Source organism: Eublepharis macularius, chromosome 1, assembly GCF_028583425.1.
Source record: "Eublepharis macularius isolate TG4126 chromosome 1, MPM_Emac_v1.0, whole genome shotgun sequence".
In the NCBI taxonomy this organism is placed as follows: Eukaryota; Metazoa; Chordata; class Lepidosauria; order Squamata; family Eublepharidae; genus Eublepharis; species Eublepharis macularius.
In genome coordinates, this window is record NC_072790.1 from 223713263 (window position 1) to 223726627 (window position 13365).

Here is a 13365-nt window from a genome sequence, read left to right on the forward strand (position 1 = left end):
TGGTGGCCTGTTGCAGAGGCTGCTGACCCCAGGGCAGCTTTGTTGTCAACAAAGTTGGTGGACTTTTGCATTTCTGTAAATTAAAGTGCTTGGGAAGAAGTGGTTGCATCTACTGGTGCTTTCTTGATCTACTCTCTCTAGGTTGCCATCGCTTGCCAGTACAGAATAGCAACCAAGGACAAAAAGACAGTCCTGGGCACGCCGGAGGTGCTATTAGGGTTGCTTCCTGGGGCTGGAGGCACTCAGAGGCTCCCAAAGCTGGTGAGTAAATGCTGTGTGTGTTATTAGGATGTGCATAGCTAGGTCTACGGAGAGGATTCTCATTGCCTAGTTTCATGGTTTCTAGCTGGTGAAATTCATTTTCCTATGTTTTCAGGTGGGAATTCCTGCTGCCTTTGACATGATGCTGACCGGAAGAAACATTCGCGCTGACAGAGCAAAAAAGATGGGGCTGGTTGACCAGCTGGTAGATCCCCTAGGTTAGATCTGGAAGATTCCCATACCTCTGCCTAATACGAGAGTTTCTTGCACAGCCAGGTTTTGACAGTGGTTGTGATGCTGTTGCTACATTTAAGAAAAGTTGAAGTAGGCGACCAACTGTATAATCTCTAGGAATTCTCAGCATTTATCCAGCCAATAGGACTAGTGGTGACAATTCCTGTAACTTTGCCCCCCAAAACACCACCAGTGTTTTTGTATAGATTGACTCTTAATAGAGGAATTAACCTGGCTACAGCCTACAGTTTAACCAGGTAGAACTGGTAACTTTTGTTTTACTGCATAATAAGTCTCAGTATGTTAAATGTTCTGTTCTTGCCCCACTCACCCCTGAGAAACAAACAAAAAAACACCTAGAGTTGTCTAAAAACTTGACAAACTGTTATGATAAACAATCTGAACAGCACTGAAACTACTGGTTTGGTTGCACTTACAAAGGCTAAAGAAGAGCCTCTTCAGAGGAAGGGCTGCTGGGGTTGGAAATATGGGCCACCATCTAGAGCTGTGTTATTACTGAATTGTATGTTTGTTTATGGCTTTTAAAGCAAATTCCATTGTAAATTTTAACATTGAGGTTATCTGCTCTGAGCCCGTTCACAGGGAGAATGGATTATAAATTTAATCAAACAGTTCTGTGGCTAGATAAATTTGAAAGCTGCCCAAGCATTATTAAAATGATGCTTTAAGAAGCCTAAACATGTTGGAAGTGAGAAACAGTTGAGCTGGTACATGATGGAAGGTGGCTATTTTGGCTGCAGCAGCACCGGGAAGGAAGTTGGAGTTTGCTGTGGGTGACAAAATGAGCCATGAGCCTTAGTGTAGATGTGTGACAGGATCTGAGTGTGTTTTTTGTTGCTGTTGCATGAACAGACTTCGGTGTTTCCCTCATTTGGGTTCAGTTTTGGGCACCCTGGTTAAGGAAAAACATTGGCAAGCTGGAAGAGGTGTGAAGGAGAGTTTCTAGAACGATTTGGAGGCAAAAGGCATGAGGAGCTGAGCAGTGAGCTCAACCTCAGAGACCAAATATGAATGTCATTGTATTGTTGAAGGATTTCATGGCTGGAGAACGATGGTTGTTGTGGGTTTTCCGGGCTGTATTGCCGTGGTCTTGGCATTGTAGTTCCTGATGTTTCGCCAGCAGCTGTGGCTGGCATCTTCAGAGGTGTAGCACCACCTCTTTTGGTGCTACACCTCTGAAGATGCCAGCCACAGCTGCTGGCGAAATGTCAGGAACTACAATGCCAAGACCACGGCAATACAGCCCGGAAAACCCACAACAACCAATGAATGTCATTGAGTGCCTTTGCATCTCGCCCTTTCCCTAAGGCACTCAGGGCCGCAGGATTCTCCAGCAGCGACGTGAGATAAATGAGTGACTTGTGTAGCCACTGGTGAGCTTCACAGCCAAGTGGGGAATCCGAGCAGTGGGCCCTCTGGCTTGAATGCCAATGTTTCTTCAACCTAAAAAAATACTGGAAGGGAGACGGGACATACAGTTCACTTTGCTTTGTCAGTGGGGTATACTGGAGGGATATGGAACTGTAAAATCATGAAAAACATGCTAATTCTAAGAGCAGTCAGTTGAAGGAACTGTGAAGGAACTCGGCAAAATCTCCTTCATTGGAGGACCTTAGAAGGACGTTGGAGGCTTAAGTAGAAGGTGGCCTGGCGGCCTGCTGCATCAGCTTACATTTCTGAGTCACTGGATGAAGTCATTAACAACTTCCTTTTTATAAAAGTCCTTGAAATGCATTAAGTATTATCTGTCTGTACATATCAAACTGAGTTCCCAACGCTTTTTGTATCACAAGAAGTGTGGCCCAAAATAACACTGGGAACGGGGACTCGTTTAGAGTAGTGTGGTGGGTGGGGAGGCACTGCCTCAAGCACGCTGCTCTTCCCCACCATCCCAAACAGGGATATATTTTTCATCCAACCATAACCCGTGAGACCCTTTATTGAAGTGAAAATGAATAGACAGTTTCCACCCTTACCAAGCCATTTCCTGGGTTGCCTGTAGGGAGAGACAAATCCTCACCCACTAGCTCTGCAACCCGAGAGCCACCTTCATGAGTAGAGTGCCCTTCCCCTTACCACTGCCACACCCATTCTCCCTGAGTTTCATCTCTGCTATTCTGTTTTTCCTGGCAAGGAAGAAAGGATGTGGCGGCAGCAATAAATGGAGAAGGTGGCCTTCAGGTTGGAGAGCTGAGACAAAGAGAAGGAGCAGAGATAGAGGAAATGGAGTGGTGGTGAAGAGAAAATTGGGAGTGGGAGTTGGGAAGCCTGGTGGCAGAAGTTAGTTTGAGACAGGCAATTGGTGGGGGAGGTGGAGTGTCAACTTGGAGATGGGGGAAGTCCCTGGGAAAATAGGGTTTAAAGTTCCAGAGCCATCCCTCCACACCAAACCAGCACCCAGTCCATGACACTACCTAATAATGCCCCCCAGTGCCTGCCTTCAGGCATAAGCTGTTAAAAGAATCATGAGACAAGGGAGAGGGACCTTGGAAGCGATGGAAGCCTTGCTGCTCAGCGGAATTCCAGTCTCTCTTGGAGTAACTTTTCTGTTGGAAAATCAGCTGCTTGCATTGCTAAAAGTACAGGACCACCTGAGGGCATTTTCAGTTCCTGTAGAAATAATCTCTTTGTGTTTATAGGACCAGGTATAAAAAGTCCTGAGGAGCGGACGCTTGAATACCTGGAGGAGGTGGCAGTCACGTTTGCCAGGGGTCTAGCCAACAAGACAGTTTCTCGGAAAAAGGACAAGGGCCTGATTCAGAGTGAGTGATACGCACAGTATAGGCAAACAACCTTCCTGTGCCTTGAATCCTGGATGAGTTACCTTGGCTTTTTCCTTCCGGGGGTCTCTTCTATCTGTTCTGTCTGCTAAGGGCTGGACTTTCCACTCCTGTTGTCTTGCAGAGGTGACAGACTACGCCATGGCTATTCCCTTTGTGAGGCAACAAGTCTACAAAACGGTGGAGGGGAAGGTGCGGAAGCAAACCAAAGGACTGTACCCTGCTCCCCTGAATATCATCAAGGTGATGTGTACTTCATTAGAGTCACTCCAATTCTTTATCCATGGTTGGGTGGGGTGGACAGAGATTCTGGCAGGAATGCTGCCAAACTCTTCTGTTGTGGGGGGGGGGAAGGGGGTTAAACAAAGTGTGTGTGTGTGTGTGTGTGTACTTGTGCACACACACGCTTGTGTGATTTAGATCAAGAAAATGGTCTTAACCCTCTAAGTTGCTCCAAGAAGGTTTTAAAAAAAACCCTGTGAATTTCCTGTATAGGCATTGAATCTGATGGGAATTGGGGTTTCCCTCTTTATCTCCAAGTTCTCCTGACTATTTTCAACCTAGTATATTCTACATAGACAGAATGGGATTACAGGTCTTCCAGGCAAGGAAGAATGCAGAAAGTATGGTGAAATGATTCACTTTTGTGCCTCTCTGATGTAGGTTGTGAAGACTGGCCTGGAGCAGGGCAATGAAACTGGCTACCTTCTTGAATCCCAGGTAGAGGATCTTTTCATTTCCAGCATGTACATAAAAGTTACAAACTGTGATTAAGGGGAGACTCTTTTTTGAGAGAGTGTGCAGGGGAGGGAGCCCTCAAAGCCATACAAAATCTTGCTGTAGATCCCTTGGAGAATGCCATGTGAAATAATGATCTGCCTGATCTGGGCCATTGCTGTTGGGGGAGATTTGGGAAAGTACTGACGATTTCCTTAGCAACTCTGCACTTCCCTGGGAAGCCTTCCTTGCAATTTTGAGTGCTGCTAGTCAGAGCTTGTTAAAGGGCTACTAGGTAGTAGAACAGATAGGTAGTGCAAAGGGGGAGTCTTTATAGGAGGCTTAATGGAGCCGCAGTGAGAAAAGGAAACCAAGGGCACCCAGATGTGCTGCTGCCTCAAGAGAGAAGAAGAGAAGGGACATGAGCCCGGAAGGGCCCAGAGTCGGTCATGCTGGGAAGTGGCTCCGACTCTCCAGTTTGACTTGCTCAAGGGAAGCGGCTGCTGCTGCTGAGAATCGGTTATGTCCCAGCATCCTTCTTTCCTTCCACAGCAGGGCTGCCCCTGTGCTGGAGCCATTTTGGCTTATGCAGGAATTTGGTGGGATACCCGTGCCCCACAGCCACTTAAGGATGGAAGCAGCAAAGTCAAGCAACTTGTGGGGGTGGGACTGAGGGTGGAAGCAGTGTTTCCTTTGGCTATGGATTGTGCTGGCCCTACTTCCTAGCACGCTCCCAACTTTGGTGCATTTTTCCTTTGAGTTTCCTAACACTTGGCTGGCTTTTCTTGATCACTGACTTGGGCAAGGGAGGTGCTGTCACTGAGTTGTTTACCTCCAAATGCAGAACAGTAATGTTACAGGAGGAAAGTCCACCCTTTTGTTTCCTCCTCCCAAGCATCCCTTAACAGATTTCCTTAATGTATAGCCAGCACACCACTTTGTGCACTGAACACAACAGAGGGAATCTAGATCAATAGCATCATTGTGTGTCGTTCTGGCTGCTTGTCCCTTTAGTATCCCCTGTTTGGTATTTCTTTTGAGGTCTTATGTTGGATCCAGAATGTTGTCTGTCTCTGTGTCTTGGTCTCCTTTCATGAGGGACTTGAGGGTTAAAAATGCCCACAGGAATAGCAAAAGCAGCTTACAGTAAACTCTTCTGATCACTTCATTTAACATAATTCCGGTTATTGCAGCAGCAGCTTTTCAGAACAGCTAAACAATAGACGGGCTGGTAATGGGCAGAGGCCATTTTTGTTGATGGTATCCCACAAATTTTCTGCTCTGGGTTGTGAACCTCCAGAGTGCCTGCATTTTATTTGAGATTGCTGTGACATAACTCTGGGTTCTCCAAGGATGTGACTTCCTGGATAAGGCCTCCTGGCTCAGAGGCATACCTGTGCTAGGAGACAAGATTGACAGTCTCTCCTGTCTATTGCCATTTATGGAACCGTCCAGTCCTGCAAATAAATGTGTCTCTGCGATGGATATTAGAGTAGGAGCTGTTCTGTTCTCCAGGTCTAGTGACAAGGTGACCAGTTCAGCTGCTGATATCCTTGATCTTCTTAAACAGCTGACCTGGGGTTGGATCCCACCACTCTGCTCAGCTCAGCGTGAAGTCTTTCTCCCTTGTGCTGTGAAAAGAGCAAGGGAGGAATGGAGGGGAAATGTTGGAGGAATATACATGAGTAGCAGTGTTTATTGAGTTGTTCTGTCTGCCACACCAGCAAACCCAGGCAAATACTAACTGGCAAACCTGCTGCCTAAGCAACAGGGCTGTAGCTGGTACTCTGGAGTGTGACTCTACAATGGAACAATAACAAAAATGCCACAGCACTGATCCAATGGCCCTAACCTCACATTGTTTTGTTTTTTCCTCCTCCCCACTCACCCCACTTCTTCTAGAAATTTGGGGAACTTGGGATGACCCCTGAATGCAAGGCACTGATGGGGCTGTACCACGGGCAAGTGCAGTGCAAGAAGAACAAGTTTGGACAACCAAAGCAGCAGGTCCAGTAAGTCCAGCTTCAGAACTGTAGCTCCAAGACTAGACTGGGTGGTAAGAGCTAGCAAGCCGGCCTGAAGGGCAAGCAGACCAGAGCAACAGGGTTCTGGTGTGTTTGTGCCCAGGGTTATGTGCCAAGGGGAGCACTAATGGGCACTCTAGTTTTATGCAAAGGTTTCAGGCATCTTATTTGTACCAAAGTCTCTGGGGATTGGAAACAGAAGATACGGCTGTTTTCAGCAAAGTGAAAAATGGTGGCAAGTGTGCTCTTGAGTTACTGCTTCCAACATGAATGGACTCTTGTCTTCCGCCATGTTTCTCTCTGTGCAGGACTCTTGCTATCCTGGGAGCAGGCCTGATGGGTGCAGGAATTGCGCAGGTCTCTGTGGATAAAGGGATGAAGACTCTGCTGAAAGATACTGCCTTGCAGGGCTTGAGCAGAGGACAGCAGCAAGTCTTCAAAGGGTAGGCTCTCAGTCCAGCCTTGGGACAGTTGTGGGTCATGCCAACGCTTCAGTCTGAGCTGAGGCTCTGCTCCAGATTCCACATCTAGTATCAGGGCAGGCTTGGCCCTCAATGAGTTTCTGGAGTGGTAGTGTAGAGTTCAGCATGGAGAGAATTCTCCTCCCTTGGCAGCACTGCGTATCTGAAATGAAAGCAAATGGACTTACCCGCAGGTCACTTGAGACCAGCCCTTCTCACTTCCGACTTCCAGGCCTTGTGCACACTTCCTTTCAAATAAGTCCCTCCTTTCTTGCTGCTGAAAGGGAGCAGGAGTTTGGTGGCTCTGCATATGGACTACCTCTGCTGTGGGGAAGAGGCATGTTCTCTGCCAGATTGTTTTGGGCTGGCAAAAGTTCATATACGTGACAACATAGTCTGGAAGCAGGGAAGCTAAGAATGAGAAGAGTAGGCCACTGGAATGTAGCAATCTTCATGTTTCACAACTTCCAAGATACTTTTTATAGGAAGTACTCTTTCAGGTATAATTTTTGGCTTAGCTCACCTTTCCCCCCCCTCCTCCTCCAGCTTTGTGGAGGGTCCACAGCCTAATCAGACGAGGGACCGGGGCCAGCCCTTGCATTTGGTTAAGACCTTGGAGGCTGTGTGATTCCTGGAATGTCAGGATCTGTTTCTGGCCCTCATGGTTGGGAAGAAGTTGGGAAGCTTGGGCAGCTCACTTTGAACTAGGGTTCAACTCCAAGCCTGTTCTCGGTTCTGAACCTGCCTGTCTCTTTCTCGGCTCACTCATGCCTTCTCTTCCATAGTTTGAATGACAAAGTGAAGAAGAAGAACTTGACATCGTTTGAGAGGGACACGATCTTCAGTAACATGACAGGACAGCTGGATTACAAGAACTTTTCGAAGGCTGACATGGTGATCGAAGCCGTCTTTGAGGACATCAACATCAAACACAAAGTCGTAAAGGAAGTGGAAGCGGTAAGTAAGACTCTTGTTGGCTTTGTTGGGATCTAGGACAACTGGAGAATGGCTATGAGATGGGATTAGATTTTGGGTGCTCATTCAGTACCCCAGTCCTTGACCAGAGACATGGCAGCCCTAAATAGCCTGTGCGGATCCCATTTGGGACAACATAATGGCTGCTTGGAACTGGGGACTATTCAACCCACACAGGGATGAGTGCTGGGGGCTCAGAGGGGATCAGTTTGTGGAACCCAACACTATTGCATGCCATTGCGCAGTACTTCTGCATGTGAACCGAAGCTGAAGTGAGCTCTTGGGCTGTGGCAGAGCCCCTGGCTGCATTAGTGCTGTTGTGGGGTGAACAATCACAGAATGGCATCTTCCTGCTTAAAGAGAACAAATCATTACACATCTTGTTTAGTGTAAACAGTTAGTTGTGCTGGGAGGTGGGGAGAGAGGGAGATGGCTGCAGCTGAGCTGCTTCTTGCTGAAAATGAGAATCATTTTATAATTGTTTTATGGCACCATCACTATTTATGCACTTAGATCCAGAGGAGTTAGCCGTGTTGGTCTGTAGTAGCAAAATAGTAAAGAGTCCAGTAGCACCTTTAAGACTAGCCAACTTTATTGTAGCATAAGCTTTCGAGAGCCACAGTTCTCTTCGTCAGATGCATCTGACGAAGAGAGCTGTGGCTCTTGAAAGCTTATGCTACAATAAAGTTAGTTAGTGTTAAAGGTGCTGCTGGACTCTTTACTATTCATGCACTGAATATAATAACAGGAAAACAGCTCTTCTTTGCCCTGAGCAGCATACAATCTGAAGATCATGAGGAAGGGGAGAAACAAGGGGTATAAAAATGGGGCATATGCAGTTGCAAATAAGAGGGTACTTGGAGGATAATGGCTTCATGGACCTTGGGACATGATACTGTTACATAAACCTTAATATTCTATACAGCCTCTCTGCGTTTTTAATAGTTGCTATATTAGGGATGGCTTCTGTATGAATAGCTTGCTCTATGCTGCTACAGTAGGGGTGCTGCTTCTAAGCAGTAGGATGATCTCTTAATGACCCATAAAAACTGCATGGTAATGAAGCAAACGAACTTTCTACACGTCTGCCCTGTGCCCTTTTTATGGTGACCCTGTGGGGAGTAACAGCCAACCAAAACAACTTCTCTGACTCTAGGCAGCGTCTGTTATGGTTCCATAGGGTGGAGATTATGTGAAGTGACTTCAAGTTATGGTATAACCTATGCTGAACTTCCTTTTTGTTCTCCTGCGATTCGTGGTAACCTAGTGTGCTCAGCTCTTTTGCTGAAAGCACTGATCTTTGCACCACAGGAAACCCCCCCTTCCCATGCAATGCCCGCCTTTTATCTCCCCAGGTGGTCCCTCCTCACTGCATCTTTGCCAGCAATACCTCTGCTCTCCCCATCAGTCAGATAGCTGCAGCCAGCAAACGGCCAGAGAAGGTGAGTCCTGGAACCTGCTAGGTTCTTCTTGTGGGAGAAGAACTCTGAAGCTCAGTATCCGATTGCTAAATGTTAATGGAGTATCTAGCACAAGCATAACTCTGGTCTTCCAGGGGCCTTTCTCTTCAGTAGCAGGCACTTCCTTATCAGTTTTGCCTTAATCGAATGTCAGTACTTTACCTTCCATCAGTTTGAGCACTTTGGACTATTCTGGGACTTTAAAGTGAGGGAAGGCCTGCTCTCCTTTATTCCCTTCTGTCCATGGTATTTTCAGTCACATGGAAGCAGTCTGGACCAAATGCTGGTTCTTGCACAAGAAAACGTTAGAGATGGCCTTTCTGTCTAGAAGGACTAGCTGTGAAGGTTATAAACTATTTTATATTACAAGTTTTTAGCAATATGCAGATCTGATAAAAGGTAGGTGAAAAAAGTTTGGGGTGATTGGGTGCAGAGTTACCCCCATGTGTGCCCATTGATTTTCACTGAACTTAGACTGCACTGATTCTGCATGGGATCGCTCCATTAGACTATGCCGAGGCCTTGTACCCTTTGTACATCTATCTCAGTTTCACCTGCTCTGACTGGCTGCAGTTCTCAGAGGTCTCAGGTAGAGAGAGACCTTTCCCATCACCTGGTTCTTGAAGACCTGCAAAATGCATGTTCTGCGACTGAGCTCTGGCCCCTTCCACTAGGAGGAGATTATTTGGGTTCTAGAAGGCCACCTTCCTTTCAGTGTTCTGCTGCAGACCTTAAGATCAGTCAGGAGCGCATCTTTCCACTTTGCAGTGGACAGGAAGGGAATACAAAGAGGTCGTGTTGGCAGTCAGCTCCCAGCTGTGGTACACTGTGGGGCCGAAGAAGAACGGCTGCAGACTTTCTCTGCCAGTATGGTTGAAAGGAACAAAAACTGCCCATGGCTAGACTTCTTGTCCCCCAAAACATACTCAGGGCAGATCCATCATGCACACCCCCGTCTCCCCATTATTATCCTAGAGGTCCTGCTGAAATGCATACTTTTGGATGCAGAGTTAAGCCAAACATTTGCCTAACCAAGGGATCGCTGTCCCCTGTGGCAGTTCAATGTTTTGCTGTGGGAGAGAAGCTGATCCTGTTCCTATTGTCCTGCTTGTTCTTTCCAGGTGATTGGGATGCACTACTTCTCTCCTGTCGACAAGATGCAGCTGCTCGAAATCATCACCACGGACAAAACATCACAGGACACAGCTGCCTCTGCAGTCGCCGTTGGCCTCAGGCAGGGGAAGGTCATCATTGTGGTTAAGGTGAGGGACTGACTTTTTAAAAAAAATCTTCTGCTGCAAGAAGGAATAAGCTCTTCCTCTGAAAACTGTGTGGCTTGCCTGCTGTCAAGCTGGCAGGATGAAGCCACTCACAGAGAGGCCAGCTGCAGGGGCCAATTTCTCCCTTCACGCCATCAAAGGAGCCACAGCCTCCAGTTTACAAGATCTGAGCAAGGCTTTTATTGATAGAATGTTTTGGAGGCTGTCATTTGATAGGGTTGCCATAAATCGGAACACATGCACAGTAGCCAAAGAAGCTCAGGCTGTGTGCATGCCTTGGGATGGTGCAGAATTACTTTTTGTGCATCAGACTGCATTGATATCACAACCTCCCTGGATCCGCAGGACAACTTGAGGAAAGTCCACTGCTCAGCCACTTGCATTTTTATTATGTTTACTGATCAACAATCAATACAGCAAGTTCTTATTCTCTCAGACAGTTAATGGAGCAGTTCCAACTTTGTTCGCCTGTTTTCATGATCACCCTCAAGTCTGAGGACTATGTTGTGAATATCATTTTAAGCGGCTGAATGTTTTTATGTTTGAGGCCTGTGTTCATAACTTGTTCTAATAGCTCTTTTATGATTAAGTCTTGCACTGTTTTAATAGTTTCATTGTATTTTTTTAACTTCATGAGCCACCTTGAACAGGTTGTTGAAGAAGCAGCATGTACTTTTACTAAATAAATATGACTCTAACTTAGCCCCAGCCATTCAAACCTCTCTCTGGCAAGAAGTGTTATAACAAATAACAAAATTGGTTGTTGCGATCAGTTGCAGAAATCTTCCCTGTTCTGAGCAGTAGGTTCTGCCTGTGCCCAAGCAAGGAAGTGTATAATTGGACTCTTCTCTTGCCATTCTCCTTGCCTGGCTTGTCTTCAGTGTTCTGCTTCCTCCTTTACAGGATGGCCCTGGTTTCTACACTACCAGATGTCTTGCACCCATGTTGGCTGAAATCGTTCGAGTTCTCCAGGTTAGTGGCTAGGGTTGTGGAGCACTTTCTCCGAGCTATTTATTTTCTACCTTTCTCATGAGGACTCAAGGCAGATTATACAGTGTAAGCCAGTACAATAAATGGCTAGGACATTAATTAAACAATACAATAGGGTAAGGATAGCAGAAATCCAAAAATACAGAGCTGCAAACCATGCTGAAAAAATGCATGATATTTTGGATGAGGGAGCAGCTTAATAGGCAAAAGGACATGGGGCAGCATTCTCAAAAAGGTGATCCTCAAAAAGATGCAATAAACAATGGCTTGACTACAGTAAACTGCCAATGGAGTGTGGTGGGCAGAGGAGGGGTGAGCCTCATTCCCCTTCTGCTCCTTGCTGTAGTCTCCTGTCTCACAAGGATGTGCTCATCCACATGTTCCCACCACCCCAAGAATAATCGTACCAGGGGTTGAAAGGAGGGATCATAGAGGGGGAAAGGAGTGTGGGAGAAATTCATGTCTCTCTCTTCCATTGGTGTTGGCTATTGATTAATAGAAGTGCTTCACACTTGCTGTGCTGGATACTTTTTTTTTCATTTATAGATAGATCTTGGGGCAAGTATGCTCCCAGTGCTGGAAGGATGAGATGAAGAGTCATTGATGAATGGGGAAGGGTGGAATGGTTAAGCCTTGTTACCATATAATCCTTTGCCTTGACAGACTACATCAGCAGTTGAAACACATCAGACGTAGCAATTTCAGGGCATTCTGATAAAACTCTGTTTTGTAGCACCTTTTGGAAGTCTCCTCCCCACTGACCCCCATTGGAGAGGTTTCTTTTTTTGTTGGGAAGGAGGGAACAGCCCAAAGCTTTCCTTACTGCAATATTTGTGAGCAGAGATGCTTATCCTTCTGTTGCAGCTTCATAACCTCAATAACCTCTCTTCCTGTTCCTCCGGCCTTAACTGCACAGAGGGGCCCTGGGCCACACTGGCACCTCCTCTACAGGAGCAGCTTTCCTTCCTGAGTACCTGTGCTCAGCTTTTTCAACACATGCCAGGGTCTAATGTGCAGTGCTGAGGGATGAAGCAATAATTGTTCTAGGGAGTCTGTGCTTAAACATACGTGTCACTTTCATTGTGTCTTTCGCTCCTGTCCCTAAGGCTTTGATGCTGCCTCTCTGATACAGTCTGAATGGGGTTCAAGCTCCTAGAACTTGCTTCAAAAACTCTCAGATCTCAGATCTTCTGTCCTCCCCTGCTCCTCTTCCCTGCCTGCTTTATGTACAAGCTTCACTGCAGTTGGGTGGCTGGACAATAGCAAGCAACAGCATGCCCTGACTGCCTCCTGTCTGACACTGTTGCTCCAACTCCGTCTTGTGTAGGAAGGCACTGATCCCAAGAAAGTGGACACCCTTTCAACAAATTTTGGCTTCCCGGTTGGTGCTGCCACTCTGATTGATGAAGTGGGCGTTGATGTTGCTACCCACGTCGCAGAGGATCTCGGCAAAGCCTTCGGTGAACGGTTCAAAGGTGGAAATGTGGAGCTGATGAAAGCCATGGTGGACAAAGGCTTTCTGGGTAAGCACCCGTGGCCTAACAAGGGCTGTGCTTCTTTTTCTGGGTGTGTCCTCCCCACCGCACCGCCCCAGCTGGTCCTTCAACAAGAAATTTGCATCTTCCGTTTATTTCCAAGCTACCCTCCTGGTGAGTAGCATAGAGGAGCTCTGCACACTGGCAGTAGGACCCAGAAGAAAGCTGCTGCTTCGCATGAGCTACAGAAGGCCAATGGCTCCCTTGCCAGAGGGAAGTAGTAAAGCCAGTTCGGGGCGGGGGGACTGCCCAGCTGCAACTGAGGCAAAGATCCCAGCTTTTCACTCTCAGAAATGTCTGTGCTCCTGGGAGTGGCTAAGGAATGGATGCTTAGGGTGTCTTTCTGCTGTCCAGGTGTTCAGAAACAGTGTCAGTGACCTGCGGAATACCAGGATGGGTTAGCCACACACACAGCCTCTTCTCCCCTCCCAAGCTGCTGATAAATCTGTTCCTTATACACTTACCTAGAGGGTTTTTTAAAATCCTGTGGTGCTGTTTATCATTGTGACGAGTTCATAGTGCTTTTTTTAAGGTTTCATGTTTGCAACACATATAATTGCGTAAACTCCTGTGTCCCTTCTCTCCCCTTGTAAGCTTATGCATCCTGTCCTATCCTCGTTGCTTAAT

The 13365-nt window shown here is 46.8% G+C and overlaps 1 protein-coding gene across 1 annotated transcript in view; it reads left to right on the plus strand.

The window, feature by feature from the left end:
• The window catches only part of HADHA (hydroxyacyl-CoA dehydrogenase trifunctional multienzyme complex subunit alpha), a 35285-nt gene that overhangs the window by 20650 nt on the left and 1270 nt on the right, over window positions 1–13365 (plus strand). Inside the window, exons 6-17 of the mRNA XM_054989041.1 lie at window positions 142–261; window positions 377–479; window positions 3156–3278; window positions 3421–3539; window positions 3960–4016; window positions 5916–6025; window positions 6346–6480; window positions 7284–7455; window positions 8829–8915; window positions 10055–10195; window positions 11117–11185; window positions 12531–12726. Of these exons, the coding sequence (XP_054845016.1) occupies window positions 142–261; window positions 377–479; window positions 3156–3278; window positions 3421–3539; window positions 3960–4016; window positions 5916–6025; window positions 6346–6480; window positions 7284–7455; window positions 8829–8915; window positions 10055–10195; window positions 11117–11185; window positions 12531–12726 (1432 nt within the window). The remainder of the gene's footprint in view (window positions 1–141; window positions 262–376; window positions 480–3155; window positions 3279–3420; window positions 3540–3959; window positions 4017–5915; window positions 6026–6345; window positions 6481–7283; window positions 7456–8828; window positions 8916–10054; window positions 10196–11116; window positions 11186–12530; window positions 12727–13365) is intronic.